The sequence below is a fragment of the Eupeodes corollae genome, chromosome 1 (genome assembly GCF_945859685.1).
Source record: "Eupeodes corollae chromosome 1, idEupCoro1.1, whole genome shotgun sequence".
In the NCBI taxonomy this organism is placed as follows: Eukaryota; Metazoa; Arthropoda; class Insecta; order Diptera; family Syrphidae; genus Eupeodes; species Eupeodes corollae.
Genome location: NC_079147.1, coordinates 140336803 through 140351100, shown reverse-complemented (window position 1 = coordinate 140351100; position 14298 = coordinate 140336803). Strand labels below are relative to the sequence as shown.

General features: G+C 33.4%; 1 protein-coding gene across 2 annotated transcripts in view; it reads right to left on the bottom strand.

Moving 5' to 3' along the window:
• The window catches only part of LOC129938734 (uncharacterized protein CG43427), a 145279-nt gene that overhangs the window by 4673 nt on the left and 126308 nt on the right, over nt 1–14298 (bottom strand). For both annotated transcript variants that reach the window (XM_056046460.1, XM_056046458.1), the window contains exons 7-9: nt 6769–7669; nt 1430–2489; nt 1188–1363 (exon numbers count right to left, since the gene is read on the bottom strand). In XM_056046460.1, coding sequence (XP_055902435.1) covers nt 1188–1363; nt 1430–2489; nt 6769–7669 — 2137 coding nt within the window. The remainder of the gene's footprint in view (nt 1–1187; nt 1364–1429; nt 2490–6768; nt 7670–14298) is intronic.

Below are 14298 nucleotides of genomic sequence, written 5' to 3'. Positions count from 1 at the left end.
TTTATCCAATTGAAAGGAGAAGTCTTGGCTTTTTTTCAACCTTGTGCTTCGGCTTCGGCTGAAAATCTACCTTCGGTCGGACACACTAGTAATTGTAGATTGAAGTGCATTGGGTGGATTGGGTGTAAATGGGCGCAAGTAGGCCCAGATACTTATTCGATACCCGTTCTTTAAGCATCTTTCACATGAGCTACGAACTGCGAACTGTGGATGTTCGCATACTTGGACTTTTCTTTCACATAAGCATTATTTCTTTTCGGAGACAGCGACCAATTGTCAATTTATAATTACCCTTTTCAACAAACAAAACAAGATTGGTATAATTTTGAGGTTAAGTTGAGCGTGAACAATTTATTCGATGCAGTGTGGATGGTATGTGGAACGCGAATAGAGTTTGTCAGTTCGTAGCAACCACACTCCAATTCCACTACCAAATTGTTTTTACAAAATTGTCTTGTTTTAGAGAAGAAAATGCAAATTTTATTATCCTAACATAAGTGTCAATTGGTTTCTTATAATTTAAATGTATTTTTGTCAGAAACTGACTTTTTGAAATGTATAACATCACGTTTGTTCGTCTATTCGCTCATTCGTTGTTCGCTCTCATGTGCAAGAGGAAGGTTATCGTCGTCGTTTAAAAATTGACAAAGGGGTAACCCCGAGTCTTCTTGAAACACACATTCGGATGAACCTACAGGAGCATCGTGGCGATTATTGTTTATCTCTACCGATGGGGTTCGTGGTGTATGGCCAAAGAATTTGGTGGTAAGATATATGTATTTGACAACTGCATCCATTCAAAAACAACAAAGGATCTCTCCTATTACTTTGAGAAAAGTATTAATAATATAAAAACCAGCTAGTTCAGAGTGGCTGATTTTCCGCTGTCGAATTGACCCCGAATCCGGTAGTTGTCGACGTTGACAAAGAAGTTGAAAGATAAAAGGGAAATGTAACACATTATAAGCTTTTAAGAGTATAAATAATCAACATGAGACTTAAATGCGACCATTAAATTTTCATAAAATGAGCAAAAGATTTATCTAAAGGGAAGTAGTTGAACCTTAGGTATGGAAAACCCTTTTACAGAGAAGTTTTACATTGGCAAAATCCCCATGTTCAAAAGACAATATAAAAAGTAGTATTTTTGTACAAACAATTATTTAAAAAAAATGAAATGAACATACCTAATTCATCGCCACAATGTGAGCACTTCTTTTTACCACTCACACTAAGTATTTTGTCTTGCTGTTGCTGGTGTTGAGCAACAGTCTTCTCCAATAATCGAGTTGGTGATGAGTTGTGTAAAATACTTTGTGACCCAATTTGATGATTAGGTACACTAGCATGTGCATCCTCGAATCTTAAACAAACAAACAAAAACTTAATAAATCAATACAAAACATAAATCAATTATCCAAATGTATACCTCTTTCGTTCTCCGATTCCTTTGCTTTGGACTCTTTGTGTGAGAGTTTGAATAACAGCGTCTGGCAAAGGTTTGTTATCCTTACACCCGCCAGGTTGTGTATTAGGTGGCACACCAATATTATTGTTATTATTATTGCTAACTCCCCTCGTCCAACCATTTGTATTTGTATTTCTCAATCCACGCTGCTGTTCAATTCTTCTCTGTTCAGCTTCTTGAACAAGCCAGTGATTGTTGTAGCTAAATGTATCTGGGACGGATTTTCTTTTCTGCTGATAAGACACCCATCCATTTTCGACACTTTTATTTTCTGCAAATTCTCGCTTCGTATGCACCCAGGCGTCATTGTATTTTGGTTTTGGGGTTGCACTTAGAGCATGCAAAGCGTTCCTAGACATATTACCATGTGATGCAGCTGGCGGCAGATGTACATTTGGCTGGGACATTCTCATTTGAATATGCTCATCGGATATCATTTGTGAACGAGTCGGTTTCATTGGAGGCATCTGAATTAATTTGGAAGATCCACTCCGAAAATCGGACGGCAAATCCGACATTGACCTGCAATAGTCTGTTTCGATTTGATATACTTGCTGATTTTGGATGTTTGCATAAATATTATTGTTGCTATTATTGTTTTGATTGTTCTGATTAACAGTTGCATTGATATCTTGTAATGATCTACGATTGTTTGACATTAATATTTTAGCGCCATGCTGTAGCTCACGTCGTGCAATATTCTCACGTAGAATAAGATTATCACGCTGTCGTTTAAGTTCATCTTGTTCGACCTGAAGAAGTTCTCTTTCAACGCGCAACACTTCTTCTTGTTCACGAATTTGATCTTCGATGCATTGGATTTTAGCATTGGCTTCTTCAATGCCTGGTATCATTTGATTTTGAGGAATAAGTAATCTTTGTTGTTCAGCATTGTGATTCATTCGAGCATGAATTGCTAGAAGCTCTTCATGATGATGATCAGGCTCGTCTGATGAATTTGTAAATGGTTCACTACTTTGGCGGGAGTGATTCTCAGAAACACCTGAATCACGACTTTCACCTGAAATTAGAACAAAGAAAGATTTATACTATATTCTATTTTGATCTAAATACATTTTGTGATAAATTTAAGAGATGTTTTAGGTCTAAAAAATGTTAGGCTACTTAAATATCAAAATTATACACAGATCTGTTTCTAAGTATGTACATAGTCGTTCCTAAAATTCAGTTACAAAACATGACGACATTGTTTCTCAAATCATTCATTTTATATAAATTGGTTATCTTATTCTTCTAAATATTTACATTAGTAGGTAAGCACTGAATAAAATGCCAATTTGTTTTAAGTTTCCCTTCTGTTAACACGAATTGATGTGTTACAGAAAAAAGATTGGCAAACGCAACCTTCACCATGCTTTTTTTTTTATTACCACCCTTATTATGCAGAGGCATAATGTGAGCACTAGGAAGAAGAGAGAGGGTTTGAAAGGATATGTCGGTGTACATTGGTTTTGAATTCCTGAATATTGCAATGACTAGGAAAGACAGAGTGTGGTAAGATATTTCAAATTCGCGTAGTACGGCTAAAGAACGAATCTCTGTATTTGACAGTACGGCCGAAGTTGGGCTCGAGGGTAAACTGATGAGCATTTCTAAAAGCGCGAGTATTACGGTTGAACTGTTTAAGGGGAGGAATGCAGCTGGCTATTTCTCTTGAGCATAAACCGTTAAAATAACGGTAAAACAGGGTGAGACAAGAAACCTTACGACGATGTTCAAGCGAAGTAAATGAATTTATGATGATATTATCACCTATCAATTTAAATGCTCTCCGTTCAATACTATCCAAGAGGCTTAAGTAAGTTGCAGAAGCACCAGCCCAGAGATGGGAGTTTTACTCAAGCTTTGGACGTGAAACATTTCTTGCATCGCCTAAGGAAACCTAAACACCCTGCGTCATTTTTGACGACATCGCGTATGTGATCGTTCCACAAGAGGTGGTTGGTGATACACATACCGAAAATATCGAGATGTTCAGTCTCCTGGATGCAAGTGCCACCCACGCATAATAGCAAGGGGTGTATATCTCGCTTTAACGATACAAGACAGCATTGGGTTTTTGAAGCATTAAAATCCACGCGGTTTTTTAATCCCCATTGTACAATGCTGTTTAAGTCGGAATTTAATGAGCTTATTATATTTTGTCGTTGCAGTTCCACAGTTCCGAAGAAAAGGGATGTGAGTCTGAAAACGAATATGAAAAGCTAAGAGTACTATCGTCAGCGAAACAACGTATTGCATTAGAAGTTGCAGACAGGAGATCATTAATAAAAATGAGAAAGAGTGTTGGAGATAGAACAGAGCCCTGGGGCACACAACATTTCTTTTATGGACTTATGACTTGAATCCATCCAATACTACTTGTAGCGAACGATCCGAGAGGTAATTACTAATCCAATGAAGCAGGGATTCATGAAACCCGAAAGCAAGACTTTTCGATAAGAGACCATATCAAATGCTTTTGAAATATCTAGTGCAAAAATCTTACTTTCTCCAAAGCGATGTAAAGATTTGCTCCACTGTTCGGTGAGATGAACAATGAGATCACCAGTAGACCTATTGCTACAAAAGCTGTATTATCGGTCATTAAGAAGCTTTCGATCTTCAAGATATTTCTTGAGCTGATAATTAATCACCGTTTCCATGACCTTTTAAAGAAGGGAAATAAGTGCAATCGGTCGATAATTAGAGGGTGAGGAAGATTCGCCGTTTTTGGGAATGGGCCGGACAAATGCAGTTTTCCATCCTCTCGGAACGAGACCTGAGGAGTAGGACAAATAAAAAAGCTTACGCAGTGGTTTTGCCAGCGTTTGATTAAAGATCTCACTAACCTAGTCAACACAAAAGCTAATTAGGGTTAATATCTTAATCTTAATATCTTAAGATTTGTTCACGGGAAGTCCATATTTTAATAACTAATATTATTTTTTGTCATCAAAATTGGAGAGCGTGCCCGAAAGAGTTTGTCACACGAATTTTTAAATTCTTCAAATGGAGCTTACGCTAGCAGTGTTAAAAATATCAAACAGTAATGTAATGTAATAGTGTTACAATTATTGTCAGAGTGGAAAAGCATCGGTTAATGAGCTATTTCTAGGATGCTATATTGTCAGATCATTTTCCAATACGCACTTAACTTTATTGCAAATCCAGATTTGGACAAATAAACAAAATTAAAACTTTGCTCACGAATGTTAAATTAAATAAAGCTTCTGGAGAAAATAGTATTTCTTATGAGTTCCTAATAATTCGATAAAATCTCTCGGAGCTTGTTAATCTATTAATTTCACTCAATTTTAATATAAGCAAAATACGTTTGGTTCGTTCAGTCCATTTGTAATAACACTGTTTCTGAGATATCTACAGGAGAAGAGATATATGAATATTTCGAAACTCTTTATGGTTTCAAACAAGGATGCCTTCTATCACCACTTCTGTTTACAATCTCCATGACTTTTTGAAAGGTCTTAAAATAGAAAACTTAAACATAAAACATAAGGCTTCTACTATGGCTTATCTATGATTATCCTGACAGAGGACACACAAATAAGTGTTGTGCAACAGATGGTAAGTCGACTCGAACAATAAAATGAAGTTTGGAGGTTGATAATCAAATCAAAATGAGACATAATGGTGTTGCGGAATGGAGGAACATTTGAAATACAAAAGAGAACGAATAACTACAAGTAACAAATATCTGAGAGTTCTATTAACGCCTACGATAACCTTCAGACAAAATCTAGCAATTAATTCTACAAAAAAGCATAGAAACCTAACATAGAGAGGAAACTCTTTCTGGCTGTCTGGAGATCTATACAAATATATGGTGCACAAGTTTGGAGTTTTGGTTTTTTTCTATTGATGAGATAGATAAGCTTCAGCGATATTTCATAAATATCATTTAAAAACTCACAGCAACTACGCCAAATTATTCCTTGAATCTAGAAATCGGTGCTGAAGATGGTTATTTCTACACTCTAGAGCTGCACCTGATATATATTCAGAAATAAACTATATTTGATTAAAGTGGAGAAAGGTTACCAAATTTATTTTTTTCAACAAAGAAAAGAATTCTGAGTGAAAAACAGAATGCCATTGACTCCAGACATTGTCTACATTGGCATGAAAGAGCTTTTGCAAGAGAAGAATGGACCTTTATATATTTTAACCTCTTCAACTGCTTTAGCCATGTAGTTCATCAAAGCTATATAAATATAGTAATAAGAGCAGCACACGCATCTATAGATTCTTAGACTATTCTGGATTTCAATTGCAATTTTGATATTGGTAAGTGATATAGACTTTCAAGGCAATATGCGATCTTATTCACCTAAATTGAAGCAGATTCACCCGTTTCTAATCATTAATGTGCAATATTTACAAGTTGAGGCCGGACAAAGATATTCAGAGCCACTTATTTCAGTAAAAGTAGTTAAATTAAAGACGAAATAATAGGAAGATTATGCATCGTAAACACATCGGTGATTAGGAAAAACTAATCAAATTCTATACACAAGCTATTTCCTACAGAAAGCAAATCATCGAGGAATTCAACAATTAGTAATTTTGAACAGAACTTATGGCACAACTAGGTACTACCAGCTTCGGCGATTCACATGTATTTATGTGCATAAGCGTACTTACTACTCCAGTTCAAATGTTTATAATTAATTAGAGACAGAAAACAAATAACAAATACAAATAAAAGCAAATACCCCAGATAAAATGAAATAGATTTCGATTTAATCGATAAATACCACTGAATACTTTTGAATCATTTTTGCGAAGCCATTGAAAAAACTTTGATAATACCTTATCAATTTTATAAATACCATTAGAAAGCTATCCAAGGTTAGTTTTTTGTGTGAACTTTAAAGTCAGCATAATATACAGGTATGCATATTTTTTATTTTACTCGTTTATGAACGATTTTATTATTTGTCGTCTTAATGTGCAACCATATGGTTTCTTCAAGTCACCTTTCACTTGTCACCTATAGGTAAATCAAATCAGTGCAGTCCACACACATCTGTTGCCTTCGATCAGATTTACTACACCAATTCCGTACATTATTGATTTCTCTTTTTTGTCTCTAACAAAACGACTACTTAAATAAATACATTAAAAAAATAACTACTATTGTACAAGGGCTAAAGGTCTTTCCCAGTTCTAAATGGATTATTTAACATTCCAATTGCCACCCCAATGCACATTGCACATAGCACCTATAAGTCTGTGTTCTACATCATTAAAATAAAACGAAATCTATGTCAGCTTACCAGCATCAGAATTGTCATATAGGCCAGCTTTTATGCACAATTGCTTATCCAAACGTCTCTCCTCCTGCAATAATTGCACCATATCTGGTGGTGGGGCTACGGTTAGCTCCAGGAAACTATCATCAGATCCTTCAATACCAAGGAAGCTGGATCGTTTATTGCGAATTTCGTTTTTAATTCTCTTCGTGGAATTCATTCGCATTATTGGCGGTACTGAGCCTCCATTTTCCGTCACGCTACGCGGAATAGTTTCATAAGTATTTGTGCTGCTACCACCAGCACTTCCGGTTCCATCATCGTCGTCCGCATCATCACTATCCGCTGCATCCATAACTGGTGGTGGTGGTGGCTTCTCTTTTGGAGGTTGCAAATGCAATGGAATGCCAGACGAAGTATTATATTCATCTCCTCGGGCTGTACAAAACATCTCAATATTTTCGTACAAAGGTATTGGCTTTTGCAGCTTTGGAACTTGATACAGGGGCTCACTTGACTTAGGCACCTGATAGTATGGTTCCTCTTCTTCATCTTCGGCAATTTTAAGCGATGAATTACTATCGCTTGAACTATTAAAAATGTCTCTTTCAATTATTGATGTTGTTGTTGTTGTTGTCGTATTGGAGACTTTTTTTTGAATTGTCTCCACTATTACAGCTTCTGATGATGAGCTCGATAATGGCAGCGGAGGCGGAGGTGGCAAATTCAATATCATCCTATCTGAAGAGATGTTCTCGTAGATAGGTTCAACAACAACTGGTGCAGTAATGGTCAAGTTTTCTACTTCACTTTGTGCTTCTAAATGATTTGGACTCGATTTGACGCTATTCTTTTCCATATCGATGATAATTTTGTCTTCTTCTAGATCAATAGCTTGTAGGGCCAATTCAAGTGCTTCGTTTATCTAAAATAAGATAAATAATAAAAAAGAAAAAAACAAGAAGGGAAGAAAAATCAATTAGTATCAAAGTATCTATTAAAAATTGACAATTTTATAAGTGAGATAAAAATGCACATGCAACTAGAACAACAAGAATTCAAAGGCAAAAAGCAAACAACAACAAAAATGTCACTCACAAAAACAATAAAATTAATAACAAACAAAAGTTGATATTTTTTTATAACGGTATATTGCAAAATTTTTAATTTTTTTAGGGTCGAGTATTTATTATTTATTAGGTGCAGAAGAACAGAATCTAAGGTGGGTGCGTTGCACACTAAACGAGTGCAAAGCATCAACTAAATGTAAAAATAAAACTTTCTTTCTGCAGAGGTGAAATATAAAAAAAAGTATTTTGTTGCTAATTTGACCAGTAATCCCTTCTAACTGTGGGTACAGGGTGTTTTAATGGTCGCGGTCGTAGAAACATTTAATGTTTGAATTTTATGATATTAGAAAAAGAATTCGAGAGTTCAAAAATAGGGGATGCAAAATTTATAGCACTCTTCAGAATTTGATAGGAGCACGAAGTCCCTAGTTCTCTCATTATGTCTAGACGATAGTGAAGCACCAGAGTTTCTATACACCTTCTTTCCAAATTTTAAACATTGATTTTTTTGGATAAGAAGTCTGGTCAAATTACACCATCAAGAAGTTAATGTAGGTAAACTTGGCAACTTCGAAAACAATCTATGTATATGTCAGTTTTTTGAGATACAAAATTTTGTAATTTAAAAAAAAAAAAACGTATGATAGATTTTTTGAGGCCATGTGGCCTTTCGTGGATTTTTGATATCTACAATCCCCAATTTCAATACTTCGTTTAAAATTTGTAAGTATATTGTTTATTTGTCATAAAAATCTTCATTACTCATCATTCAATTCTTAGTCTTAAGGTTATAACATCAAGTTTTTGGAATATATTGAAAATAAATAATGTTGAAAACGGGTATTGCTGAATTTAAGCACACATCAAGGGATTACATTTAAGATTTTTCAAAACTTCAAATAGAATCTAATAAAGATACGTAAGTCATCTCATAACTAATGAGAATGAAAAATTGGGAAAACTAAGTGAGATAATAAAAAGATTTAAACTGTTTCTAGAATATAAAGATTAGTATTTTTCAAAATCATCATAATGATTTGTTGTGAAGGGATATGCTCTGCTTTAAACTTACCCTTATAGGGGGCAGTTATAGCTAATATCGGTTTTCATCATTAGAAATTTAGTTTCGAAATTTAAAAGCGAATAAGAGAGTCAAATTTGTTTTGTTTGGTGTCGTTTTGAAGCTGATGAGTTGTAGACTATTTTAACCCACAACTTTTTCTATTTAATTTTTTTAATTTTTCAATGATAAAATAAGTTTCAATGAATAATTTTCGAAACATTAATTGTTTCACTGACAACGTTCCATTTTCTTTGTATTTCTACTTGTCAAGTTTACTTTAAACGATCAACTCTAAGGAGCCCATTATAGTTACCATTGGTTTTCATCATTGAAACCAATCATTGAAGTTGTGTGTACAGGTCGTTTATAGCGATCATTGAAAATTTCTGTCATTAAAATAACCTGGTTAAAATCATTCAGGAAATGGAAAAATGCATTTTTCGCGAAAAATTACTGCGCAATTAAATTAATTTCTTGATAAACAAATTATTTGTGTGATTTTCCAGTATATAATTTTTATTTCTAATAAAAAGAAAAATAACTGCCCCTTTCCTCAAATACTTAATTCTTATCACGAAGTGCTTGAATCCAAAAAAAAACTGGCCCTTGGTTTATTTTTAAGCATTTTTAAAGTGGTTTATTTTCAAAACCTTATGAAAACTTGATGACTTTCTATCAACATAAAAAGCACAGAAACCAAACAATATCTTTTCTAGTCAGTGTGTTAAATGTGATACTTTATTAATAAAGACAAACTGAATTAATAGATTTGTATAAAATTGTGCAAAGAATTAAGTGGATAAGAATATTATTAATTTAAAAATACTTAGTAATTATTTTTAAGAGAAGAAGCCAAGAATGTTCAGTAGACGATAGAGCTCCTTGATTAGTAGATTTTTGTAAACATTTTGAGTCATGAGTCATTTTAAGGGTGATAATATCTAGTTAATAACTAACCGTTTCCTAGAAGGTTGCAAGATTGTCGTTATGAATAATGTAAATTAACATAGAATAAACGTTTAAATTAGGAACACCCTTACTGGTCAAATTTATAGACCAGCAGATATCGAAATTTTGTTAAATACATGTTGTATATTTTCATAAGCGTTTTATCAAACACAATGTCTTATCAAAAATCTGATTATGTTATTTTTCACACGAAAACTGAGTTTAAACAAAATAAAAATGGCATAAATTGCTAATAATTATTATTAATGAGCATGTGATTAGCTGTTTTATCAAAGCAGTGCAATTTTTAATTAGCTTATTTATAAAAATATAAAACAACTTTCTACCAAATTTTATTTGTTTATTACTCCTTTTATTTGTTTCAACTAGAAAAAGACAAACAAATTTTGGGGAAATGCATTTGTTTTTTTAATCAATGTGATTTTACTATCAGACTAATATCCAAGTGACTTACTATAATAAATATTAAAATGTTATGATATTTTAATCGATATTGATAAGGTGACGAAATAATAATATTAATTTTGTGGTCGCAGATTTACGGGGAATTCCATATATCTAAAGAAATAAATCAAAAAGTATTTTTTTTAATGAAAAAAAGTAAAATACAAATATTTGAAGAAGTGAAATAACTTCAATGGGATAAAGTTCAATTATGCCACCGAGCAACTAAATTCTGAAAATACTTAGCATTGTTGGAATTCTATATCATGGTTGTTACTACATTTGAATTCCAGTAAAAATTTTGTTTCGTTCGAAAACAATGAAAAACTATTAAAAATTATGACTAAGTTCGTACTTGTGGAACTTCCGCAGATATGCCACAATAGCGTTCATAAAAGTGTAGTAGCTAAACCAGACTTATGCATCCGGTCATGCCGACTTTAACATATGGATTGGGACCAATGGACTCCTATCAGGCAATCTGAAATGGTAGCTCTAGCTTTGTGCTCGCATTATATCTTAAATATCATGAACTCGATTTAATATATCTGTTCTCTATTTTGTCGCGTTTTGACAGCTGACAACTGTATTGTCATTAAGTAGGTTCAGGCAACATAAGGGACTTTGTTTGCAGTCAAATGCATTCTTTGAACGTACATTCTGACCAAGGCAACTAGTTAGTTTTTCAAGTGTCATAAATTTCAAACTTGAAACTTTGCTTCACTAACCTCTACTTACAATTCATCGTACAAAAACTATCAAAAACATTATTATCTACAAAATACTCCTCAGACAAGGCCCATCACGATTTGTGATTTGTTTTGTACTTCTTTTCCAATTTGACAGGGAACCCTTTTACACAAAACATTAAATGGAATTGTTTCTTCCCAGTCAATTTCCAACAAAGTTGCCTTGATTGGAAGGCAATTTTTTGACAGCTGGCCAATGAGATGCTAGAAACTTGCCTTACTTTCAAGTCGCTTATTTCGTCTAAACCTGACCTTTGTTTTGTTTCCCAGTCGTATCGCAACAGTGTCTTTCTTTCTGTTGTTTAATTTATAAAAAAATAAAAAAAATAAATTAATTATTTACAAAATTTCTTCTCAACGCCCAAGGTTTGAAGCTAAATTATATTTTGCAAGTTTTTAGGTGGCGTTTTATGACATGATATCGAAAAGTTTATAAAAAACCTGTCAAAAGCTCGACTGCCTAACACGCGGTTGAGCCATAAGGATACAAGATGTATGTGTACTCAGTCAAACCAGTTGCTGGAAAACTAGCCAAATAGGACATGTACAGATTTTATAGGAAGGGGAGCAATGTGAGCACAGACTATATGAAACCATGTCTGAACTTTAATCAACTCGTCACAATTATTTTTCCTGATAGACATGAATGAGTGCACAATGAGTGCACGGGTTGGAAACAGCAGGTTTCGTTTCGGAAACACTTGATCTCGCTTAATCCTTTAAACTCCCCTGATAAAGGCAGCGTCAACTAAGCCAAGGTATTGGTAGTGGCAAACCCTGCAATACAGGTCTCAATAATGGCGCTTTCACCGACTTATACCACGGTTTTCGTTGATAGCAAAGCAGCAATAAAATCGATTTCTGACACAACAATAAAATGGAAGCTTAAAAATTATTGTCGCCAGAAACTTACGGTTCTTAGCTCAAAGCAAAACATAAGACTCTGCATGGGTGCCACTGATCAACCTAGCGTTGTTAGAGAAAGCAATCCGTGACTCTGGAACGTCAACAACAGGGACTATCGTCACCAAGTCCAGCCAGAACCGAATAAGTTGTACAATATCCCTTCAAACAGATCGAGCAGGCGGCGCAAGATCTGGGGCTATTCATTAGCAAAGGAAAAACAAACATTGTTGAACCAATAAAGGCAGCAGAGTGTGAATTTGAAGTAGTGCAATCCTTCAAATACCTTGGGTCAATAGTAGCTTCCGATAACAATATAGAAGAAGAAATACACGAGCGGTTACACAAATCCAACAGAGCCTTCGTCTTTCAATGCTTAAATCCAGAAATCTTGACAAAACTTCTAAGCTGCTGCTGTACAAGTTGATAGTTCATATTAATCCAAGACTTGGGTGCCTAGTAAAAGGCGCTCTGATCTTTTAGTGGCGTTCAGGAAAAAGGTCTTGCCAAGGGTTCAACATCACTTATGTGAGGAAAGACGATTCTGGAGACTCTACAATCATGAACTGTATATGCAATCTACCTCGAAGCTAATTTTGTGACAAAAACTAAGTTGGGTAGACTCCGGTGGGCTAGGAATCAGCTCGGAAAGCCCTTTATAGAACATTATATAGTAGGCGACATCGAGGTAGACCATGCTTACGCTAAAGAGAAAGCGTAAACAAGGATGCGTCGTGTGATGGCGTCGGCTCATTATTGGAATAAAGACTTGTTGTGTGAGACAGGACCGGCTGCCGGTTGTCATAAAACGCACTTTAAGAATCATCCTCATCATCGGGATGATGATGATTCTTAAAGATTTTTATATTTCGTAACGTATGTGAATTTATATTTATATAACGTATGTGAATTTATTTTTTAGTCTATTGTTGTTATTTTTGACAAAATTTTCAAATTATTACAAAAATATGTTTTGTAGGAACGAAAATTTTAAATTTGTTTAAAATGGAGTTATTCTTATTTGAACACTTTTAATAAAGATTAATAAGTTTGAGGGATATTTAGCTTTCCACCACTGTAAGCCTACTTGTCAGAGCATCGATCTGCAAGAGCGCTAAACAATATCCCCTGACCTTAACTATAAAGTTCAAGAAAGTTCCAAAAAGGGGCGTGGCAATGTGAAATAAATAAAGTTGGTTGATATAAAATCGTAAGAAAAAAATACCTTATGTTTATATTCTAAATTATTAATGCTGTATTTTAAAGTTTATCTCAATATTTTAAAATTAATTTTAATTTTGAAACATACACAAAAAGAAATCCATGCTTAAGATAAGTATTACATTTGAATGTTAATTAAAAAAAAAACTATAATACAATATTTGTTTAAATATAAATATATATGTACAATATATAATATATTTAAAAAGGGTATAAACAGATCTAAAAAAAAGGAATCTTACACACCAAAAAACTTTTGATTCTTACCTTCTATTGAATTTATTATTAATAAATTTATTTGATGCGTAAGAACCTTGATAAATTATGTAATTGAAAAATGTTTCAGGATTTCATCTTATATAGTGTAAATATCAACAGTTATTGCCACTTTTGAAAGCGTAGAATTTATTGTATTTTATTATTATTGTTTAATTTTTAAGCGGCTTCCTTTTTTTAAATTCTTTTTTCTTTGTAAATATTTTAAGATTAATTAAAAACATTGATAGACTCTTTTAAAAATTGTAATTTGTAACTTTTTGTTAAGTTATTTTTGTTTGATATAATTTGTTATCTCAGAATTATTATTGTAATGAACACATCGTTTTTTTTAAAGAACAGCAAAGTAGACATTTAATAGTTATTATTATACGAGAACGAGTAGGTACATCCAGATCATAAATTATTTAAATATATGAATAGAGCGATATCCTTTGGGGAATATTTGTTTATTGTATTTTTTTTAATTTGTTAACGTTGAGATGATTACATTAATTGTGGCTGTGTGATGAAAATTTAAGAAAAAAAAGTTGAAAGACGTTAATTTTGATATTGATGATGAAAAATGTGTTAGGTATAGTTGTGAATTTTATGAAACTTTGTAGAAAACCTGTCGGGGTACTTGAGAGAATTTTAATATATAAAATAAAAAACATAATTGTTTTAAGAACAACCAAAAAAACGGATTGATTTCGATACAAAAATATCATAAACTTAAGTTTCGAAATGTAAAATCACTATTATTTTAAACTTTAGGGGGCATATTTATAGTCATATTTGAAACAAGATTTAAAGACGAGTTAATTTGAACTGGAGTCTAAATTTAACATCTAGGTTAGACACAGCTGCTATTCATTAA